The sequence below is a fragment of the Mchenga conophoros genome, linkage group LG20, assembly GCF_057382185.1.
Source record: "Mchenga conophoros isolate Kocher_MC1m ecotype Shallow Benthic linkage group LG20, M_conophoros_male_GT1.1, whole genome shotgun sequence".
NCBI classification, from domain to species: domain Eukaryota; kingdom Metazoa; phylum Chordata; class Actinopteri; order Cichliformes; family Cichlidae; genus Mchenga; species Mchenga conophoros.
This window is the reverse complement of record NC_140545.1, coordinates 20,698,700-20,723,703: the sequence shown is the minus strand read 5'-3', so window position 1 is coordinate 20,723,703 and position 25,004 is coordinate 20,698,700. Positions and strand designations below refer to the sequence as shown.

At 42.3% G+C, this 25,004-nt stretch overlaps 1 protein-coding gene across 3 annotated transcripts; it reads right to left on the bottom strand.

Moving 5' to 3' along the window:
- Positions 1–399: 399 nt before the first annotated feature.
- Positions 400–24,735, bottom strand: LOC146550715 (segment polarity protein dishevelled homolog DVL-1-like). Of its 3 annotated transcripts, XM_085260703.1 has the most exons (16): positions 24,291–24,735; positions 19,490–19,559; positions 15,755–15,876; positions 13,092–13,210; positions 9,542–9,680; positions 9,080–9,173; positions 8,863–8,932; positions 8,607–8,746; positions 8,080–8,156; positions 7,577–7,644; positions 7,375–7,452; positions 7,131–7,265; positions 6,383–6,550; positions 6,043–6,258; positions 3,579–4,073; positions 400–3,470 (listed from the first exon to the last, which is right to left on the bottom strand). In XM_085260703.1, exons 1-16 carry the CDS (start codon positions 24,458–24,460, stop codon positions 3,463–3,465), a joined length of 2,169 nt encoding a protein of 722 aa, XP_085116829.1. In that variant the 5' UTR covers positions 24,461–24,735; the 3' UTR covers positions 400–3,462. The 3 variants fall into 3 exon arrangements, with proteins under 3 accessions (XP_085116829.1, XP_085116828.1, XP_085116830.1); XM_085260702.1 differs by having other exon boundaries at positions 400–4,073; positions 24,291–24,734; XM_085260704.1 differs by lacking the exons at positions 13,092–13,210; positions 15,755–15,876; positions 19,490–19,559; positions 24,291–24,735 and adding an exon at positions 10,065–10,216 and having other exon boundaries at positions 400–4,073.
- Positions 24,736–25,004: the final 269 nt, after the last annotated feature.

Genomic DNA, 25,004 nt, shown 5'->3' with positions numbered 1-25,004 from the left:
TGCAAATGTGAAGTTAATTCAAATAGCAGCTTTACTTTCTAGAAGCTTTTGCTTCTATTTGAGTGCATTTACGCAGTATATTGTCTCACAATAAAGCATTAGACTTAACTACCTGTCGTGGAAAGGCTTTGTTATCACGCTACAATAGAAATAAAAGGGATTTTATCTTCATCGTAACTTTTCTGTTTTGTCTCTAACGGGGAAACAGTCATAAAGGGGGATTTTTTTTTATTTTTTTATTTTTACTTAATCTCCTGGACTTTATTTTGTCTATACGGTTTTATAAACAAAGCTTAAGGATGCCAATACCATTGTCTTCCTCGTGGGAGTCATGGCATCATAGTATACATACAATATACACTGAAGAAATGCAAAATTGAGGTGAAATTAAAGAAAATGTACAGCATAAAACTTTTTTTTAATTTAAGTAAACAATTGTTAAAATACGATTTTATTCACAACAGAGAACGCGTCATTGTTATTTAACAGATGAGTCATAGGACAAGACATCATGCCCAGAATCACAAGTTTATTTAAAGGGCATTGAAAATGTCTCGAAATTCCCCCCCTCACGGACTCTTCAGAAGATCATTATGTGTCTGGTGGCTAACACTTGTATTAGACAACACACGTGGCAAATATTCAGGTAGAAAATGAAATTAAAAGTGTTGTAAGAATATTTCTTCTAAAATGAAAGTGGTGCTTTTAAAAGTGACCTTTGTTTTCAGGTGCCTTTGTTCAATTGTGTATAGCGATTCCCAAACTCAGTAGGACTTACTTCCTTTGAAAAAGGAACCGTTTCCTTACAGTAAGTGGTGTGAGTTTGGGAAAACACTGGGAATTTGCTGACAAATGATGAGGTGTCAGGTGATTACATATCTGGGGATCTTCTAGCTCATCTTCATGCTTAAATTCAAACTAACAATTTAAGTGCGAAGGGGGAAAAACGAACCAAATAAATACACGCACATAACGTTTGTCTGCTGAGTCATGACTGTAACATCTCACTATCATATGATACTTCGTGACATTCGCAGACGAGGCCTTTGACTTTCTAATGCATCACACTCGAGCGATAGCGTCGTCACGTCAAAGTGCGCGCGTGGTGTGAGACTGCGTATGTACCTCATCTGCCAACGCACCCTAAGAAACCCTTCCCACATTTACTCCTCAACCTCCTCTTTAAAAAAATTCAGCAATGAAGCACAGTAAAACCCCGTCCCAAATTTACATAGCGGCTCGGGAAATACTTCAGGGCTGTTCGGTAAGGAGTTTAGCAACACAATCTGCTGGTAAATGAGTGTGCGCTCATATTTGCATGTAGGCTGACATAAGCTTCAGAGTCAGTCAACCTGGAACTGTCATGGCAGAAGGCTTTGTTAATGTGGGACTACACGTTTTCACTTTACCCGTTGGCCTGTATTTCAAACAGCACGAAGGCGATTACAGGTCATTGCGCTCTTCTGGGGGCTGCTGTTCTAGTAGAGTAACTTATTCTGCCTACACAGCACTTCCTTCCTGACGAGCATTTTTATTACACACCCACCATAGATGTAGGTGTGTGACGTCACTCAGCAACCGCGGCTGTGGTTGTGGGTCAAGTAGATGGGGGTCTGTACTATACAGTCGGCTTGTTGTTGTATAGCCGTTTTACAAGTAACACCAGCCCACTGGGAAAGTACACGTAATTGGTGTACTGGAAACTCCATTCAGGGGTGTTAACTGTCAAGTGTCAAAACCAACATTAAAACTTTGTTGCAACATATTAACCCATCTCGGCTATAATTGTAAATGGTTGTCTATTCTTCAGGCGACTGTTTTGTTGACCACAGGCCGGTCATGAACACCAACCACCCACGAGATTGTGTCATACATTTGAAATGCATGATACTGCTTTCGAATTAAAACAGGCAACGGCACCTTAAGCACATTTTCAAATCGCATTTTTATCATTTTATCAGTCAAATGTATAGTTTGTACAATAATATACACAAAACAATGTCTCCACCTAGTGGCATTTCACTCAGTCTCCAGGTGAGGTGAAAAATGAAGACAGTGTTTTGAACATATATATTTTTATTCATATATATATAATAAATTTCTATTTACAATTTATTCTTCTTTTTTTAGAGAAAATTAAAGAGAAAGCTTTGATTGCAAACAGTGCTTCATACTAAAGGGAGGGAAGGACAAAATGGGAAAGTGCTCATAAAACTAGTGTGTGTGTTATTTCCCCTCTTGTAACTATATTTTAGGTAGATACAACAGGGATTTGCCATTGTTTTGCAAGGAGATCACCATCTGAAAGCCAGGATTCCCCTTGAAGTCACTCTGAACACAACAACTAGAAGTGACAGCTTCAACAGTATGAAGAGCCATGTCCACCAAACAATGTGAGGCTTTGGCTTTTATCACACTGACTTTTCAACAAAGTCCACAACTGAAGGAGACAAACCTGATGCTTTTGTCAAACTACTTTATCTAATCAACCTTTGAGTTTGCTTTCACAGTTTGCTGTTGTGAGTGTCCAAAGTTTGCAATCCTGCTGATCTTTAAACATGTTTAAACTAAGTGTTATGGGTGTCAGGGTTTAATCACTGACAGAAATAATGATACATTCGACAAAGCACACCTAGGACATTGAGAAATGGCCACCGTTTCATAAAGAGTGATGCCTGATTGTCGGTCAGTCATTCGTAGTAGACAAAGTATGACACCATCAATGCAAAAGGATCACATAAATAACATCACGAAAATGTTCCAGTGTATGGATTCTTCCTTTAGAACATAGGAAAGAGGTAACCTCCTCCCCCAATAACGGTAATACTTTAAACAAAATGAATGAATACGTTTTCTTTAAAGCAGGTGAGACAGTCATGCAATATGCAGCCTAGTCGAACTAAAGGCTGGCTACAGGGTCTCCCTTATGGAAATCCTCGGATTGTGAACTGATCAAGGTTAGCGTTATTAGTAGTTGGCAGGTAAGAGCTTAAATACGCCAGTGGCAGCGCCTTGACATAAGGGGAGTGGGGCCAGAGTAATGTGCTAAACTGTAGCATTATACACAAATATGAGTTAGGTGTTCCAGTCCGAGTTTTATGTCCAGAAAAAGATTCGTAGGCCATAGTTATTGGCCTGGGTCTGGGGGATTGAGATCCAGGCCCAGCCAGCTTAAAGGCGCAGAACAGAAAATATCCTAGGTAGAGTACACACTCCCAAAAATGTCTGCATGGCATCTTTACAGAAATCAGTACACTGAATACCACTCACGTTTCACAAACTGTACACGTCACGTCAATACAAAAGAGGGTTTTCAGCCAGAGGACCCCTGCTTGTGTGCGAGAGGACTACTCCTGTTGTGCTCTTGCTGCCTGTATTCCTTTGCTTGGACATCAGAGGGACAGACAGCAGGGGGCTGTGGAGAGGGCCAGTCAGTGTCTACATTCTGAAGTTTAGAGATGGTCAAAAGACTGAGAGGAAAAAGGAGAACAGGGTTGAAAGGGATCAGGGAGAGCTGTTTTGTGCTCACTGAGTTAAAAAGGCACTGTTCTGTCACATGATGTCAACAAAGAACTCACAGGGATTGCCCATAGCATGCTGGAAGGACTGGCGACTGGCGGTGAGCTCAGGAGGAACGGCTGCTAACTCTCTCCCAGGTGGGGCTCCAGGAGGCGTGCTACTGTTGAATGAGGTCTTGGGGGCCAGACGGGCCAGACAATAAGGGGGAGGCAAGCCTGGGGGGCCGTAGGAGGAGGCATGGCTTCGCTCGCTCTGGGCACAGGAGCCTGGAGCTGGCTGAGTAAAGGCGGCGTGGCTGTAGGTGAACGGGGGGTGGTTGTTCTGTGTGACAGGGTGGCTCCTGTGTGAATGACTGTGGCTGAGACTTGACCTTGCGTGACTTTGGCTAGAGATGGCGTGGCTGTGATGGCTCATTTGACTGGCAGATCTGTCACCACGCCGCCCTCCGCGGATTCCTGGCTCTGATTCACTGCATGTTGACCTTTGACCCTTTTCCTGTGGGGATGAACGTCTACCTTTGCCTGCGCTGGGGTTGGATCCACTGCTTCGGCTTCCTGTTGATTGGGGGGGGGGAAAAAAAAAAAAAAAAAGGAAACAGAGATTAACAGGTTAAGACTTCAATAGAATATAAACACCCACAAATACACAGTGAGCAGCTGCAAGTCATCAGCTACTGATAATTCACGACCGGCTACCGATAAACAAAGACAAAAGGTCACACATTAAACATCAGCTTAATAAAGACTTCTTGAACTCCACCAGAATTAAGCATAACATGAAAAGGTGCTCGTGTTTGAAACACAGTAAAATGTGTCAATGTTAATAAATACATTACTGCACTTTGTTTAAGGTGTGACCACATTTTTTGTTATGCAGTCTAGCAAAAGTCAGTCAAGGGCAAACATGATTATCTCAGTGATTTCTGCCCCAAATTCTGATGCAGCAACTGATATTAAGGCTTTTTCTTATATTCATACAAACACTGAAACAGTCAAAGATCATAAATATAAAGATGACACACCTGCATCAGAAAGATTACCACAAAGCACTTGATGAACAACGCAGAATGACGTATTTGTCGTGTTGTCAATTTCTCAGTAATAATACGTGTCACAACTCTCAATGCTGTTAATAAACACTGCTGGCATCAGACTAATGGAGGTGTATCACACTGTTGCAAAATCAAACATTCCACGCCTCCCCTTCCACAGTGAGCCCAACAGCACTGGGTAAAGTGGTGCATGATTGCCCCCTATCAGCAAGAATGATAGCACAAGCCTCAGAGTGCTCATCCTGCATCATGCACCTCCCAGCACAGTACGAATGCATGCCTAGAGGCACAGAGAGGGAGAATCGGACGTCAGGAGAGTCACAGACAGGATACACATGGACCAAAGAAAAATTATGGGACGGGCAGAGAGAGAAAAAACAAAAAACCCAACAAAAACCTTAAAGCTACAGTATGAGACGTGGAGAACGTTGAGCACAAGAGAAAGAGAGGAGTGGCAGAATAAGATTGAATGGTAAAATAGAGAGAGCAGCAGAGGAGGAGAGGGGGTTAGCAGGCTTACCGGTTCCCCCAGTGTCCGGGGACTACCTCCTCCTTCAGTCTACCGTTGCCCAGCAGAAACAGAGGGAACAACAGAATTACACACACCTCCCAGCCCAGTCGTTCCTCTACTACCTGTCGTGTCCTAGTGCACTTTCCCCCGTTAGCTCCAAACCAACGTAACGCCGGTGGCTGTTACTGATCCTTTATATGCAAATATGCAGAAACTGTCCCCAAGATTTCACACATGCACTCATTACCATGAATGCTTGCTCTTTTCTGAACGCTCCCAAAGAAAGAAAACCATGACATTTATTTGTCACTTGTCTTCCCAAAATTTGCTGATAAACGAAACCAAAACTAACCGAAAGAATGGCAACTGGGCGAAATTAAAATATGGATGAGCCACTCAAAACAATGAAAATAAGACAGAGAGATGGTAATATATAGTTTCACATCTTTTGTCTGGGCTACGTAGTAAAAAATATACAGCAACATTACCCCTGCCAGCTACTTATACGTACCGCCCCAGCGCAGACAACAAAAACCATGCAGCACCATCACATTTTGATTCAAAAATCAAAACAAAAGATCATTCAAGAACTAATGGAGACACATGGACTTAGTGTTGATCATTTCAAGCTGGTGATTGATAATCACATGGTTGATCAGATCTGTTTTGTGTACACACCCAGTACTGCAGAGCTGTCCGCTGCATGACTCAAGATGCTCATGATTGACCTTGACAATACAGGACGCATTTTAGAACACAGATATTTATATTGTATTGAATAATGCAATCCAATGTCCACTTCCTGCCCAGAGAGCCAGTAAAGCTAACATTAGCATGAGCCAGACATTCGTTAATATGCCAGAAAGACTTCATTAATGTCGTGTTGCATGTTGAGCGAATATATTATATTAATCAACGATAGGCTGATGGAAAACTCGTCTTGCCCCTCCTTATTGCTTACCCTCACTGTGTTGGCTGCCTGCGCTCCCACTGTGGAAACTGTGGCATGGGTCTGAGTATCCTGGCGGAAAGCTCGGGGGTGCAGTGGGGAAAGGAGGGTAGGGGAATGGCTGCCCGCCCAGAGGCCAGGGGTTGCTAGTGGGAGGTAGTGGTGCCAAAGTGTCCTGCTCAGAACCTCCACCACTGGATCCTTCATTCAAATTGAGTGAGGCCATGTCTTGAGGAGAGAGGGAAAAAAAGCAGCAGAGAGGGACAGAGTTAGTATAATCCTTCTATTTAAAAAGAAAATGCCATAAATGTGTGAGCTGCTTAATTAATGTAGGTGTGAAAAGTGGATGTACTTTGGCAGAGGTCCCCAAAGGTATAGTAGCACTGTTCAGAGAAGGTGATCTTATTGACAGTGTGTCTCAAGTAACCGTGCTTCAACAGACTGCTCGCGTACTTCCTCGCATCGCGCCTATCCTTGAATCCTTCCACTCTGGAGTACAGCCAGTCCACTACATCAGCACCTAGCATGGCAAAGAATGCACACGTGGACATGAAGTTCAGTTCCCTGATGCGTGGAACAGATGCTAAAAATACCACTTATATGCAGCAACCACACATCAACCACAACTGCAATAGTTAGGGCAAGCAGCACAATGCTGCAAAACCTTTGAATGAAGTTAGTGGAGCTAATGCTAGAACTACGATGCTAATGCTTTTCAGAAAAAACAAACCAAAAAAAAAAAAAAAAAAAAAAAAAAAGAGTCTACATGACTTGAAAAAAAATACTTATATGATGTTGTTTGTTGTGTTTAGAAAGAGTAAACTACCTAAAAAATTATATTTTTAGATACCATGCATTTGAATTGATTTCAGTCTTGTAATTTAATATTGTGCTCTCTAGGAAACCTACTGATTTCTTTATTTCCCTTTTTAAAGAAAAAAAAAGCCTTACTGAGTTATTTTTATTGCCCACACTCAGCACAGAGGTTTCGATCACTATGCATGCAATGCATGTCTGCACATTTCCAAGTAACCAGCATTGTTTACAGTAATACAGCCACTGTTTCTATATAAATTTCTGCATTGGGTAGATTTTCTCACCTATAACAGCATTTGCAATGGTGATCTTCAACCACATCCTGTCTCGAATCTCTAGGCCAGAATCAGGCAACTGCATCACTTTGACAATAGTTGCCATATCTGTTTTACTTACAGACAGAGGCAAGTCATCAAACTCTGAGATGGAAAAAGAGAAACAATTTTGATCATTGTGACCTCATTATTTATAGTTCAGTTACTGAGAAGTGACCTTTTATACTGGAACAAAGCAGCAGGTAACCTTTACCGTAGTGAGGGTAAGGTGCAGTTAGGGCTGTGGTGTGTGAAATCCAGGCTGCAGGATCAATGGGTCTCACTGGCTCAGCTGAGAAAATAAAACAAAACGAGAAACTTTTTATAAATAGGACAAAGTGAACACGGTATGGTTTAAACATTATCAGGTCATCATTTGCGTTGCTCCAAATATTACACCACACTGTCTGTCTTACCACGAGGAATGGTGAAGTAGCTTCGGGGAGATGGGTCCCAACATTTGGCAACAGTAAGACTAATGGGACTGGATATACATAGAAAATAAATGTTACTCTTAGAAAAATCATACACAGAAATATGCTGTACTTGTTCCCTTTTTTAAAAACACCAAAGCTGAATAATCTACTGCGCATTGTCATTCTACTGCGAATAACTTTACGTAACATAATCAAACTTGTCAAATGTGAAAGCCGTCGATGGCTTTCATTTCCTATAAATCCTTTAATGTCAGCTACTCATTCTACTGACGAGCAGTCGACACCGACTAAGAAAGACGAAAGGTCAACTTCCAGGAAAAGTTGCAACAGTGTCCAACGGTCAAGCAGCATTATCAACTAGCTTTTCCTATTTATTTAGATCCTTTGATTTTCTATACAGCCCCATGACTCACCAGCACATTGGTTCTGATATTAATTAAATTTCATCTGATTTCAATAATCTTCCAAGAAAGAGTCCTTACCCAGTTTTGGAAACAATCTCTCTCAGGATCCTCACAGCGTCATCATTGCTCATGTTCTCAAAGTTGACGTCATTCACCTGATTGACAGACAAAACCAACAATGTAATTTCTTTACATTTCTCGACCATGTTTTACTAACTAAAATATTATTTTGAAGTTCTGAAGAGAACTTCGATGCGTTTATGCATTTATACTGTGCACGTATTAATCTCTGCTGTTCTTTTAGGGGTTCACATGGCTGCAAATCCTAAGGTCCTTTTGATGGAATAAACCCCCACAATCATAAAACAACCTATACTGTTTGTATCGGGGCCACAACAAATTGGAAGCGTCCATCGCAAACAGAACAAAGGATGGGGAAGGAAAAGAGAGGCAGGATTCCAAGTTTTACATAAGAGTTTAACAAGGGAACTAAATACAACCGTCATTATTAACATGCAGCAAAACCTCAGAGAGATGTTGTCACTGCAACAGCAAATTCGAGGCACAATTATTACCAGTTCAAATATCTCGTTATGGAAGCGTACCTGTAGTAGCATGTCTCCAGGTTCTATTCTGCCATCAGCAGCTACAGCTCCTCCCTTCATGATAGAGCCGATGTAAATACCGCCGTCCCCCCGGTCATTACTCTGACCGACAATACTGATACCAAGGAAGTTGTATTTTTCTGTTGAGATTAAAGCAGGGGATGAATACAGTTACAAAGACTCGCTTTGGTATTGATATGAATTCTACATTAAATTCTATGACGTTAAAAAATAGGCATGGATGCAACAGGTTTACCCATGTTTAGTGTGACGGTGATAATGTTTAGGCTCATCGTGGAGTCTGTGATACTGCTGAAAGACGATGACTGGTAAAGGAAGAAGAGGTTACAGTGAGCATATTGTGAATAAAAGTGGCAAAAAGCCCATTTCAAACAATTTATTCATGTGTTTCAAGCACTCAGTGTCAATGTCACTTTCAGCAGGGGCACTGATGTGTTTTAAGAGGTGCATACCCGGTCGATCTTTGCCACTTTGTGCCTCCGTCTGCGCCGTTTGTGTCTGCGCATCAGCTGTGAAGACGAACTCTGTTCTGTGGAACTACTGAGCCTGAAGAAGAAAGTGAAATCAAGGAAAAGATGGAATATTAAATAGGGTATATGAATAAGGTCAGAGTGAGCAATTTAAGCTATTTAGTATATTCATTGGGAATTTTCCTTAAAACTCTGTGAAGGTCTATGTACACACATACAGTTTCAACAAAATAATAAATTGTTAGCCTTGCTATTCCTATTTAAATGAATTTCTAACACACGCACTATATCTGATTGTAGTTTAAGTGGTTAAGTCTGATTTATTGTTGCAAATTCTTCACTGTTTTTGCAGCTTTTATGAAAAGAAAAACAACAAATCACATCAGAAAGAAGACAAAGCGACCAAGTTAAGTGTTTCAATGGCAAAACTGGAGAAGAACTTACCTGCTAGCATCCTCATCTTCTTCACTGTCGACAAATGAGCTGGACTCCAGCTCACTGCTCATTACTGAGGCACTGTCGTAACCCATGGCCGAGTCCCTTGCAGTGCGCTCTGATTTGGAGTGACCATTGATGCGAGGGACTGTAGAGAAAAAGTGCACAGCAGCAGTAAGTCAGATGGAGAGGGGGGGGGGGTCATCATTGCAGGGTGAAGTGAGAATAAGAGAGCAACCAGAAGGCGAGGAAGGAAGGAGTTAATGAGAGTGGCTGGAATACAAAACAAAAATCATCTGCAACAAGCATTAAACTGTGATCTCAGGAAGATGTGGACATTGAACTGAAATATATCTTCAATTAGACCCTCCTGCAGGTGGAATAACATGAATTAAAAAAAATGTAGCAATAAAAATGAAAAATAAACGCATTTTTTTAATACAGTACACGGATTTGTAGACTTTGCAGAAAACCAAGAAAAAGTAGTGCCCTCCCATCAGAGGAAAACTACCAGGTCTGTCTCCATACGTACATTGGCAGTGAGGTGGCGCAGTCTCAGGGTAACAGCGGATTGGCTGAAAAGGTCTCACAAGGCGAAGAGGGCATGGTAGCCAACGTACTCGCCGAGAGCAAGCAAAACATTCCAGCAATGTAGTAGTTCCCATCGCTAGCTCCGCCCACAGGGTGCTCATTTGAAAGACGAGCTACTGCACATAAACACTCAATCAGCAGAGGGACCTGACATCCAGTGTTAAGACTCACTCAAACATATTTCCTCTCGCACTCTGCTGACTGGCGTCAGAGAAAACAAAAAAACAAACAAACAAAAAGCAAGTGTGCAGGTTCACCAAGCCAGCCTGAAAAATCTGCGTCTTTGTGCTCTGCTCCGTCTGTGCTAGCTGCTCTCTAAAAAGCCCGAGCCCCAGTCAGTCTATGCCCACCAGCTGGCTGTTGACACACTTCACAGCTTATCTACAATAGAGGAAGTGCCAGAAATAGGGAATACACAAAACGACAAACTATCAAGAGTGACGTGTAGTAAAACAAGAAGCGAGTGCTATGACTCAACAGCAAAGTCACGTTTTGAATGAATATGCGAAACTTTGAACACGGCATTATCGTGACCTTTCCGAAAGCTGTGACACTTCCAGCAATTGACTGTTTTGTGTGAACTCTGATCTTTAAAGAGAGAAACATGCAGTCTAAATAATTCTATAATCAATCGAGCTGCCTTTTGATGAGAATCGCTCATAAACAGAACCAGCCTATAAAAGCTTACACCTATTAAATAAAAATGTCACCTTGCTTCAAAAAACAAGAGCCTCCCTATTTTAACCAACTATCCATAACTCTGGAAAAACAGAAAAAATAACACCAGCGTTAAATTACCCACAAAAAACAATAGAAAATATTCCAAAGCCCAACACCATCCCGGGAAATAACACAGCGAATCCCTCTCACCGCAGCTGACAGCACGCCTTCTTCCAATGAACAGAGAAAGTGAGCTGAGAGTGAGGAGAAAGTATTACCTCCTCCCTGACTCTCATGCACGCAACTGTTGAATGACTGTTAATCTGCCTCTGACCAATCAGACAATGGTATCCTCCAAAGCAGAGAGAAAATAATATGTGATTTTATACGATAAGCTGTCTTCTCCCCTCCCTTCCTCAGGTGAAAGCACTGTCGAGTGATTGAAATCACAAAAGCTTTGCAGCCCTAATACAACAAGAACAGGAAAATGAGCTGAAGACACTTTTTCATAACAGAGAGTAGTTTATGTTCACCAGCTGTTTTGCAGGCTTTGTGTAATACTTTAATACAAACATAAGTGCTCAGGCTTAACTGTGTCTTCTCTGACCTCAGCCTTGAAATCCTGACGGCTCTGTACAGCATAACATTTAATGCCACGGGAACGCTCCCCCCCCCTTTGTTGGCCACAGTCGTCCTCTAATACAACTGGTTAAGATACAGAACACCTGGCAGCCTTAAAACAGATCATATCCCATAACTCCATGAGGTAGTCTTGCACCTGTTCTCCCTCTTAAATTTTTTAACTGCTCCATTATTCATCCTTGAATGCTACAGCGCAGGAAAGAAAACTGAGAAAGACGAGAGAGAGAGAATAGTTTGATAAGTCTGAACATTTTAACCGATCTTTGTAAAACAGCGAGGAACGCTCGCATGTGTATAAGGTGACAGGGGAATTCCTGCTGCTGCTGATGATGATGCTGCAGGCAGTGAGGCACAGAGGTGGGAGGAGGTATCTGTCTTTACGCCTCGCTGTGTCACTCGGTGAAATTAAAGCTGAATTACACTTAATTGGACTTTGTTACACAAATTTATGAACCAGTTCCTCTTGGAGTTTCTCCGGGAAAGTATATGTGCTTCTAGATTGGATTGAAGTCAGTAAACACAGACAACGGGGTGGATAACAATGTATATTTCATTGAGTTTGTGATCCTTCTCACATGCAAAAAACAACAGATGTTCAGTTGGCTGCTAGCAGCAGCGGCAGCAGCAATATGTCTGTGCCAAGTCAAAAGCATCATCATGGAGTGCACCAGCGTGATCACGATGAAATCACTGGCTATGCTCATGTGCAGATCGTCTGCTAAGATAAATCTGTTCCCCATCTACAGCCCTCCATACAACCCCAACCTGATGCTGTAATCAGTGATGCTAATTGCACCACATAAATTAATGAGTATTTAGTTAATGAGCCTGGAGCGCAGGATGCAAAGAGCCAGGCTTGCTGTGAAGAGAGGACAAAGGGGAAGGGGGGAGCGAGAGAAAGAAAGCGAGAGAGAAGAGCACAGTGATTTTTGCTGTCAGTGAAAACAATGGCAGACTGCGATTGTTTATTACTTGGTGCCAAAAAACCAACTAATTTTGTCAAAAATACCTGTGTGGGACAGAAACCGGATGAAAGCAGGTACCTCTACTGATCGCCAATGTGCTTATGTGGGTAACCACTGCAAAACCTTCCTGTTCTCTGTTGTGGATAGCACAGACAGCCTCCCTTACTGAAAACACTGAGCCTGCAAATAGGAGTTCTTGCGAAGGAGCAGGAAAGTGCTGCGCCTCTCCTACCGAAGAGCTTGTAATAGAAATTGCTGTAGTCAAATGTCAGCACAATAAAGCAAATGCATTTGCACTTGATAACAGTTCTCAGGAGCTTTTAAAGTCAAGATCCAATCAATTTCTTTTCCAGATGGAATGGAGGCATTTTTTATTTCAACAGTGACTGCAACAGACTCCTGTTATAATTCAGACCTGAGAGCCACAGAAGAAACAGAAAAGAAAGACAACTACTGGCCAACTATTCCAAAAACGCTGACATACAGTGAACTTTTTGCTTTAACATAGCTGCAGTTGAACATGTACCACTTGAGCCCCAGGGACCTTTTTTCATACATGTCTACTTCCCGTCCACATTTTTTGGTGATTGACTTGTGCGGAGTATGAGAGTTAAATGAAGAGGTACTGAAAAGTAATAAGTTGGAAATGACAAGATAATTGCGTTTTTGGGATCCATCTGTTCCTGGCTGATAATACTCACGCTCAGTTTCTCGAGCTCTCCTCCGTGCGCGCTCTCTCTCTCGCTCTCTGCGGTGGCTTAGGAGAGACTCTGTACCAGTCTCTGTGTCCAGGCCGTCACGACTGCTCACTGCATTGGCACTGCAATACACGCATCGGAAAACTTCAGTCAGCTTCATAATGATGTACAAAACACAGAGTATCTCAGTCTGCCTCGCAGAAAGTGTTTCAAATGAATTCTCTAGCCAGCCTGAGACCAACACTCCTGAACATAATCCCTAGCTACAGTATACTTCTGTCTGTTATAGTATCTGTATGCCTGCCATCCAACCTTAGGGGAATATGCAACTCATATCATGACTCTGTTTCAAATTCAGTCCCTCTGGCCAAAATAGCAATTTCATTGTTCGGTGGTATGTGATGTGTTTTTCACTAAGTGTCATTAATGACCAGATACCCTGAGAGGGAGCCATTCTGGACAATACTGGCATTAATGAGACCTATTGAAAGCCCAGATGGTGCCTGGAGCATGATTGGGAGAGAGACAGAGAAGAGAATGACAGATCGCATAAAAAGTGAGAAGTGGTAGATCAGGTGTGGGCTGAGCAATAAGCCGGCCTGTGTGTACTTGAGGTCTGGAAGGAGTCTGGGGGCTCTGGAAGAGCTGGCGGGCAGATTGTTATTCTGTCAGAGGGCTGGAGACGCCGTGGCCTCAGGCACGAGGGTTAAGGGACTCACACTGCCACCGGGCTCCTAGGAAACCTGAACCCGATGAGAACTCTACTCAACCCTGTCAGTCAGTCACACGCACTTAGGCACGTATGCAACATGTATCTGACACCTGAATACCTAAATAATCACACCTGCGTAAATGTCAGTGCACGCGCACAAACAGTCAAAATCAAAGTGTATAAACAGAAAAAAGAGGCATAAAAAACCAAACCTGTGAGCAAACATCATTCCTCGTTTGAAAACAATGTTCTCGCACACCTCAGTGCCTACGTGTGGCTGACCAATGCAAATGAAAATCTCAGGAGCAGACAGGATGCCGTGTCTGCCGTGTTCACTCAGCGGGATGAAGCGCTCAATTGAGCATGCTTACATGCGCGTGCTACAGAGTACTAATGGGTGCACCTGGGCCCGGCTTCACCAGCACAGGTCAGTGCATGTATGCAAAAATCAGTGAAGATGCACACTTCAGGTGCATTTCTAGTGGAACTGATTAGAAAGCTATGTGATGATCGATGCGGTGGCCACTGCCTCGCTGTTAGCCCTGTCAAAACCTGTCAAAGGGCGCTCACCAGCCAGCCGACGGATCTGCTATTCTGGTGGGAGATTATCCGAGGCGCTAGGCTCCAGCTGTGAACAAATGCCACCCCCTTTCAATCCCCACACCTACCACCCCCTCTCCCTGTTGCCAATAGCCCCCCCCCCCCCTCCCATTGGGAAATGGAGATGGGTGCTTTTAATGTCTGCTAATCCGGATTACCGAGCAGAAGCACATCAGTGTGTCCATTCTCAGACCAAAACACCTATTCTGTGTGTGCTCATCAAATAGAGCCATTCACGCCGACAAACACGAGATGCATGAATAAAGCACAAAGAGAAAATGATGTGGTAATAATATTCTAGCTATTTGCAGACAGCGGTACAGGGGGGAAGGCTGGATTCATTTCAGAAAGAGGGGAGGTTCGCGATAGGGAATTCACCATGCTGTAAAAAGGCCTGGCTGTCTGACTCAAAGAGCGAAAGAGAAAGAGAGAGCGAGGCACGGAGGGGGCGGGTAAAGGGGCCGGCAGACAGTTTGCTGTTTTTTCCACAAGGTGGCGGTAGTCAAAGCTGGCTGGGAACAATAACATCATCAGGCCAGATGACAGCCAAACAGGAGTGAGCAGCCCATAGAGGGCAAAAGAGAGCTGAGATGTCAAACAGTAGATAAAGAGATACACTGAGACATGACAGATTGCATGTTCTCAATATAGAGCCTCAGCTATATTGCTCTAGTGCTGTAATGGCAATGACTCTTGGCCTCCACTGCCCCCAGCCCTTTTGGCTATATTTAGGAAGGGACTTCTCCTTAGTGATTACAGTTATATTTTTTAAATCTGCTGGTTTTAAGGCAAAGTCTGGACTCAGGTAGCCATAACGTTGAGAAAATCTCAATTTTTGAGTGCTTAAGCAATAATATGATTCAGGCCACATGTGCTTTTTTTTTAAGAGTATGGATGAATGCTCTTAGTGACTGAATACAATGAGCCTCACTTGAGTGCCAGTATTTGCCTGAAGAGGTTTATGCTGTCAAGGCTATTTCAAGAATCAGCCGCCCAAGCAGCATGCGCATCGTGTTTACATAGACGAGCGAAGTAACGCCTTACTCCATGGCTGTGTGGGCGGGAATATATACCCAAGTGGGAAAAATACTCACGCCTATGCATATTCCCACACTGTAGTGTTAGCACATACTTCATGCTATATTCACACAGCGGCGGAGCGACCGTCTACACTCCCCATGTGAGCCTGTGACGATAAATCTCTCTGTGGCACGTTCCACGTTCTGATTAGCACATATAGCGTGCTGTGAAATGAAAAGGTCAACCGGTACGCAGGGCTGCGTGCTTGAATACATCTGCCTACACGAGTGTGTGTAATTGTGCATACATGACGAGCGGCAATCATCCTACTCACTGGAAGGACGGGGGCCGTGAGTCCCCGATGCCCCCTGTTCTCTCGAGGGGTGGGGGAAGTTCTGGATGGCTCTCCGTGCATTGAGATCCTCCATCAGAGTGTGCACTCTCTGCCAGGACCAACTGAAAAAGACAGGTTGGAGGAAACAAAATTATTCATTACAGATTAGACATATTCAGGTCAAAGACAAGCACACGTTATACCGTGCATATTTTATTGTATTCTATAGGCTGCATAGTGTGGACACAGAACTAGAAGAAAGAAACTCTGTAACCACGCAAACTCAAAGATAAACTCAGAGACAGACGTCTCTTAAGCGCGAGTCCACTCAGGGGAGGCTGTGAAATTGAGATGTGGCAAAAAGGCCTACCGATGACTTCTGGCTATGCTTATACAACTTGAGAAACACTGCAAGCTACTTAGAAACTTAAAAGACTTCTGTTCTTTTACTCAGCTGAGTGTCGGTACAAAGGATGATGTACAATGACCCATCCTTTCATCTGAGCCAGAATAATGAAAGTTAAAGCAGACAGGCGAGGAAAGCCCAACAACTCTGTGGGCTGTGATTATTCTAATGCAAGCCTGGGGGTTCACAGGCATCGCTATGGTGCCACTCGATTCTCAAATAAAGAGTGGGATACTTTTCTTTTCTCCATTACAACGGATATAAGTGTTACTGCAATTTCCATCACCTTCTGTGCCTGCCGTGTACTGACTTGCTGGCTTTCTTCTCGAAACATCCTAAGAAGGAGCAGATTTCTCTCTGGTCCTTGGATCTCCAGTTTTATAGAAATTTGTTTCTATTTAAAACAGCGGCTGGTGACCAAAATGCTGTAATTCTAAAGAAAAATCAATGACATAAAAACATAGGACAAGCTGACAGAATTGAACAAAGGAAAAATAAAATGAGAAGAAAGAGAAGCCAGAGAATAAAATGTTTTAAACTTCAGGTTTTCAAACAGGTTTTTAAATGTCTAATGTTGGGGGGGGGGGGGTCCTGCTGTGACTGGGCAGTTTGTTCCAGAGTTTAGGAGCAGCCACAGGAAACGCCTGATCTCCGCTATGCTTTAATCTGGACCTCAGGACAGCTAGGAGCTTCTGGTCCGCAGACCTCAGTGAGCTTGAAGGAGTGTATAACTTTAAAAGATCAGAAAGGTACGAAGGCGCTAACCCATGCAGTGCCTTAAAAATAAATAATAAAATCTTAAAATCAATTTAAAAACCAACTGGCAGCCAGTGTAAAGATGCTAGTATAGGACATATATGGTGGATGCATTTATTACATTATTTTCCTTCTGGCTTTGAGAGTTTTTTATGGTAGACCTTGAAGAGAATTCCTGATATATTTTTTCCCAAATACTTTAAAATGTACACACTGGATTATTTTATCTAAGGCCTTAATCAGAATCAGAATCAGAATAATTCCAAAGGAAATGATGTGGTTACAGTTGCTTTAAGAACAACAGTAACAGATTTAACTAAATTAAATAATACAATATATTACAAAGTCACAAAATATAAGAAAAAACTCTAATATACAAACAGCTCAATTATAAATATCCAGAATATTACAGAGATTAAATATATATTATTGAAATTAACTTAATGAACGTAACTAATTTTGGAAACACTGGACTTGCTAATCACACTGACATAAATATGTGGACCAGGTTAATCTTCATATTACAGCCAGAATCTCTGACGGCCCAAATACGGCACATATTCCAAAAAGCACATCAGATAAATTACAGAGTATTTCAATCTAGCCCAATCTGGTTTGCAAGGACCCTCCCTGGGTATGTCTTTAAATTCCATTAAAATCACCAATAAAATAATCAAAAGCACAAACTTCTTCGGCAATTTACATAATAACGTCCCAAAACTGTAGCTTTAAAAATTGTTCTAATATGAGTGTAAAATGATTTCAGCCATGTTCCATCTTAGGTTCTGCAGCTCCCCCAGCATCATAGGCAGTATTCTTAATTATTAATGCATTACGACTGATCTGACATTGCCCCACGAGCAAATGTTTATCTTTTCATTTTATACTAAGTTTAATAGCACAGAAATTTTCCTTCCTTTTGAAATGTTTAAACATGCAAGAAAAATAAGTCTACATCAACCTCACCGTATATGTAGTCTAGTTAGTGGAATCTAATATATTTTTAATTGATTTATTGTCTGAATAACTATTAGAATAATAAGTCCAGTTAGCATGTGTGGCTAACCTACGGTGTGCAGGTGTTTTAATCACAAGAATTTTTTAACAAGGAAGAAATAATGACTGCAGAGGAAATGCTGTGCAGCGACACCACAAATTGTGATTTTCTTTCTAAAACGAATACATCAGTCACTTCACCTGCAAAGTTTAACATTAAAATGATAAACGAGAAAGAAAGAAAACATAATAAAGTGTAAAATCATCAAATCAGTCTGCTGAGAGCTCTTTGAATAGCAACACATATTTGTGAAAACGGGAGCTGGACTTAAATAAAATGTGGCGCAATCATGAGGAAACATGTACATATTAGGACTAACTGTTATATAACAGTTGACTAACTGTGACCACACTTAATCACAAGTGGAGGCTATTGTGAGAGAGTATCGACAACAATTAAGTGTTATTGAGCAAGACAGTCGCTAACAAGTACACAAACACCACCATGTGGCTCTCTCTGACCTCTGACCTCCCCAAGCGGAAAGAAAAATAATGAGTTTCCCCATAGGGATCAATAAAGTACGATCTATACAAGACATTGTTAAAAAAAACAAAAAGACACTGAGCAAATTAAATTACAGACCTTCAAACTAATTTATAAATCTTTGCTGCTACTTTTGGATCAATATTTAGAGACAGACGTTCTTTGTCCTATATAAATATATATGACTGATTAAGGTGTAAATCCTTCTCTAATAAAGATAGACTGATTTAATTTGGCATAGCCTATTGTCTCTGTAGACATGGGTTCACGGTGCTGTTTGTCTTCAGTAATTAAAAACACTAGAAATACACAGTGTATGTGGCCAAAGGATTGCAGCAGATTAGGGCTATCAAACTCATATAGTTCATAAAGAAGTACAAGTAACTGTAAATTACCATCCATGTACAAAAGAGATGAATAACTTCAGAAAAACCAAAGCAATTCCAACAATATGTCTCATATTCTTTCACATTTAGTTACTGTTACTATCATTACATGTGAATGACAACATATTGATCGCCATGCATCTACAAAGGCACCAAAGCTAAACTAAACAACGCTTTTATCATTCAAACAGCTTGTGATCTACAAATGAGCTAAAATAATAACAAATTTCCACTCCAGTAGCATCATCAGCTCTATTCACAATGCTGAGATTTCATTGTAAAACTATAATTATTAATAACTTCTATGCAATTTTTACACTTTGCAAAGACACCCAGCTTGACTGCACCACTGAATGGATTTCATGGGTGTATGTTTGACCCCCCCTGAAGTAAATGGTCATTTTAATGGTCAACCTAAACCAGCTCTTTTGTTACCAGGGCCTGGTTTAATATCTAATGGATTCACTCACACCTTTATAGCACAGATGAACAATAGCTTAAGGTGAAGAGTGTTTGATAACTTATGTGGAGGCGTTGCATTTTAATATGTACATGATCTATGGGTGCTCCACATATCTTTGCATAGAGCTGAGACTACACAGCCAGGTGAACAGGGGCAACACGGATGAGCCATCCATCTCACTTACCCAGGACACTACTCTCCCGTTGAAGCATGGCAGCTTGGCGTTGTCATCAGAGATTTCTTCTTTGACGACCCTAGGGAGCAGGCAGACAGATACAGTCAGGCTCACTAACCAGTGGTCGGAGACAGAGTTGGCTCAACAACACAGCATGGGTCGACCTGCAATGTTGCCCCACGCTGAGTGACATTCACGCACTGAAAGCCACGTTTTCAACATTGTTTTCGATCAGCTTTGCACCCTTTGTAGCATGAAGCAAGCTCATAGAGTAGCGGTGGTGCTGCATTCAGTTTCTATCCTTGATTTATAAATATCATGGCTATCAGACCACTTACTCTGAGCACAACAATGTAACAACAGCTCTGCCTACAAGGGAGAGAACTATAAATCAGATAGATAGATAGATAGATAGATAGATAGATAGATAGATAGATAGATAGATAGATAGATAGATAGATAGATAGATAGATAGATAGATAGATAGATAGATAGATAGATAGATAGATAGATAGATAGATAGATAGATAGATAGATAGATAGATAGATAGATAGATAGATAGATAGATAGATAGATAGATAGATAGATAGAGTAGGAAATGCCTCATAACTGCGACAACGAGGCGTCAAGCGTGTATTAATAGGGTGATCCTGTGCGAGCGCCTCCTTCAGTTTGGCTGTAAATTCCCAACAAAAATACCTCCCAGTTACCCTTTGACCCTCTGGGAAACAGTTCAGCAGCAAGCAGTCACCACACCTGCTCAGCTTGTGTCACACAGATCAGGCCTGGAGCTTGCTGAGGGGCAGGAGACGATCTGGCAAAACACACTCTGACACAAGTCACGGGGCTCTAACATCCTAATATATTTACCAGATTCCACTGTAACTCCCTGGATGACTTTATGTGTTGTATGTTGATTGTTTTTTGAGAAGGATTTTCCTGGAAAGGCAGCAACTAAGCATTTCTGAGTCTGTGGAGATCTCACGTAAGCTTCTTGGCTTTGAACATGAAAAAGGGAGAGGCATGACTTGAGAGCAGCAGGAAATCCAAAGACGATTTTATGCAGCGGTGTCTCTGACAGCGACTTTACAGCTTTTTTTTCTCGTCCTGTTTTGCCAGAACGTCCCTGCAACTGAAATGATTAGCCAAGCTAGTTGTGTTTTTGTGTGCACTGCCGCTGTGGGAGCTGCATTGCTGGGAGTGGTGGACAGAGATAACGTAGCCTTGTGGCTGGAACTGACGACCACAGAGTCTGCTGCTGTGGCATGTTCCACCTCAGGGAGGAAAAGGGAGGGAGGTGAGGGCCGAGTCTGCCGGCCACTCGTTAGGTAGGAAGTGTTTGCATCCTCTCTCTCAAGCTGCATGACCAGCTGTACAGTGACTTGTGAGGATGTGGGAGTGGCCTGTATAAATAAAATAGGAATGATTGCTTCTTCCTAAAGTTTGACAAAAATAAGGATTTCCATTCACACATTTGACCTGTGCAAGTGTAGTTTATGCTTTTTGGCATACAAAATACCTTCGCTTTGTGTTGTAAGATATGAGCTGAGACGCAATTCCAATGATAACAGCTGATGACTTTAACATCTTCCATCTGATATCAGGACCTGCTTTAGTTTCACTTCTGAACCCTAAGCACAGACGCACAAATGTACGCACAAACACACACACACCGTAAACCCTGTTTAGAAAGCAATGTGTCTGGTGTGGGCTGCTGTCAAAGATCTGACTTCTTAGGGCTGACAGCTTAAATAGGTCTTAACAGATTTCACAGGATAATGACTAGATTTACCCCGGTGATCGTGGAATATTCCGCCGCTGGTGATATTTGTGTAGCTGGGAAAGATTAGATGTGTTTGTTTATGCTTTGAAAGACAGAGGAGGGCTAGGTTAACTTGCAGCCTAGAACAGAAACCAGAGGTGGGAGAATCCAGCCACCTCAGACCAGCCATCCAATGACTTTGGTGGGCTCATGCTAATGACACTTTAAACAGGGAAGCAAAATATTTGTAGTCAAACAAGTTTGTGAACAGACTGACTTCAATATGCCTCCGGGTCTCACTCAGTAAACACCTCAATTCAAGTTTAACCATGTGTAAAGCTGGTAATAATAGCAAGTGTACTGTCAATGGCGCGTGATGCTTAAAATCACAAAGTTCATACGTTTCAGTTCAGTATGTGATTGTTATCATTGCAGTTGATGCTATGATATCAGATTCTGGTATCACCTTCAAATCTGTCACAATCTGTAAATGATAAAAGCATTTTTGCGTTTGTGCAAAAAGCTGCAGATTTTTGTCCTCTAACTACAGCAGGAGAAAGATCCCCTTACCAGCCCCCTATTTTCTGAGGCACAAACAAGACTGTTTCTTTCAGACCTTCAGCTTGGCTGCTTCCTCAGCTCCAGAGCGCCTCTGTGACTTGCATTATAGTGAGGTTTCAAACCCACTCACCACCAGTGGCAATGACAAAACGCCATATCATCACCTTGAAGTCTCCAAAAAAACCAAGTGGGTTGCTTCAAAACAACCCAGCCAATTAGCTTCCTGTCTTATGAATATGGATGAGCGAATGAATATTACTGACAAAAAAAACAAACAAACAAAACAACTGAAGTATGAAATGTGTACACGAAATGTTCATCGCTTAATTTGCTGTGCTCTGTTCTGTGGATGGAAATGCCACATCCCCTAGTTACACGTTTTCCATGCAATTCCAAAGGGACCTGAAACGGCACGTTCACCGCGGTAAGCCGAAGCAGCCGGGGCGCAAACCGTTTATCAAATTTGTGTGGCCATTCCTTAAAGAGCTGATATGGCCAACACAAATGTAGTTCAGCAATCCCATAAGAAAATGGCAGTTTTCTCCCCTGCGCACCAGGGGGTCTACTACAGAGAACCTTGCACTGACTGCTCATTTACATTTCAAACACTGTCTATAACTGCAAGGGATTTGATGTTTTCCCTCTCTGCTCAGCAGTCTTATTCCTCCCTTGCTAATTCTCCAGCAGCCATACTGTCTGTGTGTATGCAGTGCAGCCAGCACGGCTACCACAAAGCGCTGCTTTCCTCTGTGCCTTTGACTGAGTTTGCTTCCATACTGTGCCAGTACCATACGGCACTGGACTCACAGAGCCTGAATATCCAAGCGTAACTCAAAGGCAGGAATGCTTGTAGAAATGCCTTTGTAATATCTACATGGAACTCGACCCTGTCCAGTTCACAGTGTAATATGACTGTGTGCTTTATGCTTTGTAATGCATATGCAGGAAAAGAATCTACGAGGCTGTGAGTTTAGCAACTTGGAGTCATGTCTCTATGTGGAGAGAGCAAACACGCTTTGTTTGTTTCCATAATCTGCTTGTCGATCACCTGAGGCCCAGTGAGCAGCCCGGCCTGCAGCGCAAGACAGGCAGGAAGCCAGGCCTGGGGACAAAGCGGCGCACCAAGACTAGCCTGCAACCAGGAAGAGCCAGTTTCCCTCACAAGGTCAGGCTGCAGTGGAAATGCATGACGTTCGGCTCTGTAGACACTGCCTGCCTCTGCATTTCCTCAAATCATTTTTGCGATTACGCTGCTAGATACAAATGTACGTAGGCCCGTGTATGACTCCTCAGATTGGAATGAGAACAGTCACTGACACAAATATGTCATCCTCAGCAGAGGCCTGACACAAGTTGATCTTGCTGACCGAGAGAACTGGAGAGCTTTGTAGACCTCGTGTAACGCCTGAAAACCAGGATGGGTTGACAAAAAGAGGGGCAGAAAAAAAAAAGAAAGACAAGACTAAAACATGGAGGAAATATTTCTGTTCTGACATTCAGTGAAGGAAGTGAAGGTAACTACATTTTTAGGGTAGGATAAATAACAAAATATTCACATTTAAATCTTTTGCGTACACCGTTATTTTACCCAGCATGCTGTCCCCATCAACACCCCCTATTTTGCTTCTACAGACAATCTACATCATAATTACCATTAGTAAATTAAATTACCCATGTCTCTCTCATAATAACATTAAATGATAAAAGCCAGTGAATTGTAGGATATAACTAGATGGCAGTCAACTGCACCACCAGCACGCATTATTTAACTTTGATGTTTTCCTTAGGAGCTCTGTAATAACACAATATATTACAATGCTGATCAGAAAATTTAGCGAGACAACTACTTTAAGGACTGAATGCTGTTAGAAGAATTATTCAGAAAGGTGATAAGATGAAGCACAGTCACCATCACTGCCATGTGGTTCCCAAATTGCCTTGGGATCCACCTGCAGTGCACAATATGTGTTAGTAAACAAATACAACCATATAATTCATTAATAAATAAATATTTTTAATGGTTATTTCGAACCCTGCTAAAATTATAACCAGGTACTGGGAAATAGACCATTACGAAATCTGAGAAGTTGAATATTGAGACCTCGCCAGCATTGCTCTGACAGTCATATTCCACATGGTTAATATATTGAGGTTAATATGAGAAGCAGTGGTCTGGCTCTGTGTAATGCACGCAGGTCTGCGTCATTAGGGCTCTGGACAGATCTGGTACAACTTCAAACCCTCAAGTGTCTCCTCCGCTGAGCACAGGGTAGCCTGTAATAATGAGCAGGTGCCAAGAGCAGACATGGAAACAGACACGGTTCTATATAGTTTTGCGCACATGTAGCAATCTGGCAGTCGGGATCGTTTGATGTTGCCTATAATGATAGCTGTAATAAAAGGTGTAAATACACACCGCAGCAAATAGCAAATGAGCCACACGAACAGGCTAATAATAATAATGATCGCCGACAGTAGCCACTTACCCAAAATCCTGGTCCATGGATTTGAAGAAGAATTTGTAGCTGTTGACCGGCCGATTGTTGAGGACATTTTTAAAATCCGCTAATGTGACTTTCTCCGGAGGAACAGACAGTTTGACCAGATAAGGAGTCTCCTCCTCGTCAATGTGATAAATTATTTTAGTCTCCGCCATGAGAGTGTGAAAAGGGGAGGACAATCATGGGAAAGCAAAAAGGGTTGGCAGCGCAATAAACAGGCCTGCTATGTTACCAGCTACCCGGAGAATAACATAGCAGCGTTCCCTAATATATAACCCTGTATAGCCCGCGACGGAAAATACAACTCCGTGCCTTTGACAAACACAGCGAAAATCCAGGCATAATCGCGTTATGAGTGCCTGTATTCCTGCTCCAGTGTGAGTCGGTACGGTGGCTCTCTCGGCACTAAAACAGGAAGGGACAGTCCACATCCTTGCGATATGGAGTTGGGAATATTGCTATTTTTCACAAGCTAATTGGTTAGACAGTGCTGTCATCTAGCGGTGTATCTGGGGTGTGCGCAGGCCACCTTATACAACACACTCACACAGCTACCTCCACAGTAGCCTACAGTCATGACATAGAACAAAGGAGGATGTGCAGCGGCCCAATGAAGCATGGATACTGCTTTCCTGTTATTATAATTGACTTTATACTGCAGTTCTTATTGCGTAAAGCAGCGTCACTTAAATTCAAGCT

What these genes read in the sequence shown, in the direction of transcription:
- LOC146550715 (XM_085260702.1), bottom strand. Translation starts at nt 24,460, where the DNA reads ATGGCGGAGACTAAAATAATTTATCACATTGACGAGGAGGAGACTCCT. An exon ending in TCCATGGACCAGGATTTTGG is followed by an intron (nt 19,560 to 24,290) that starts GTAAGTGGCTAC and finishes CCTGCTCCCTAG; the next exon opens with GGTCGTCAAAGAAGAAATCT. An exon ending in GAGATTGTTTCCAAAACTGG is followed by an intron (nt 7,645 to 8,079) that starts GTAAGGACTCTT and finishes ATGTATATCCAG; the next exon opens with TCCCATTAGTCTTACTGTTG.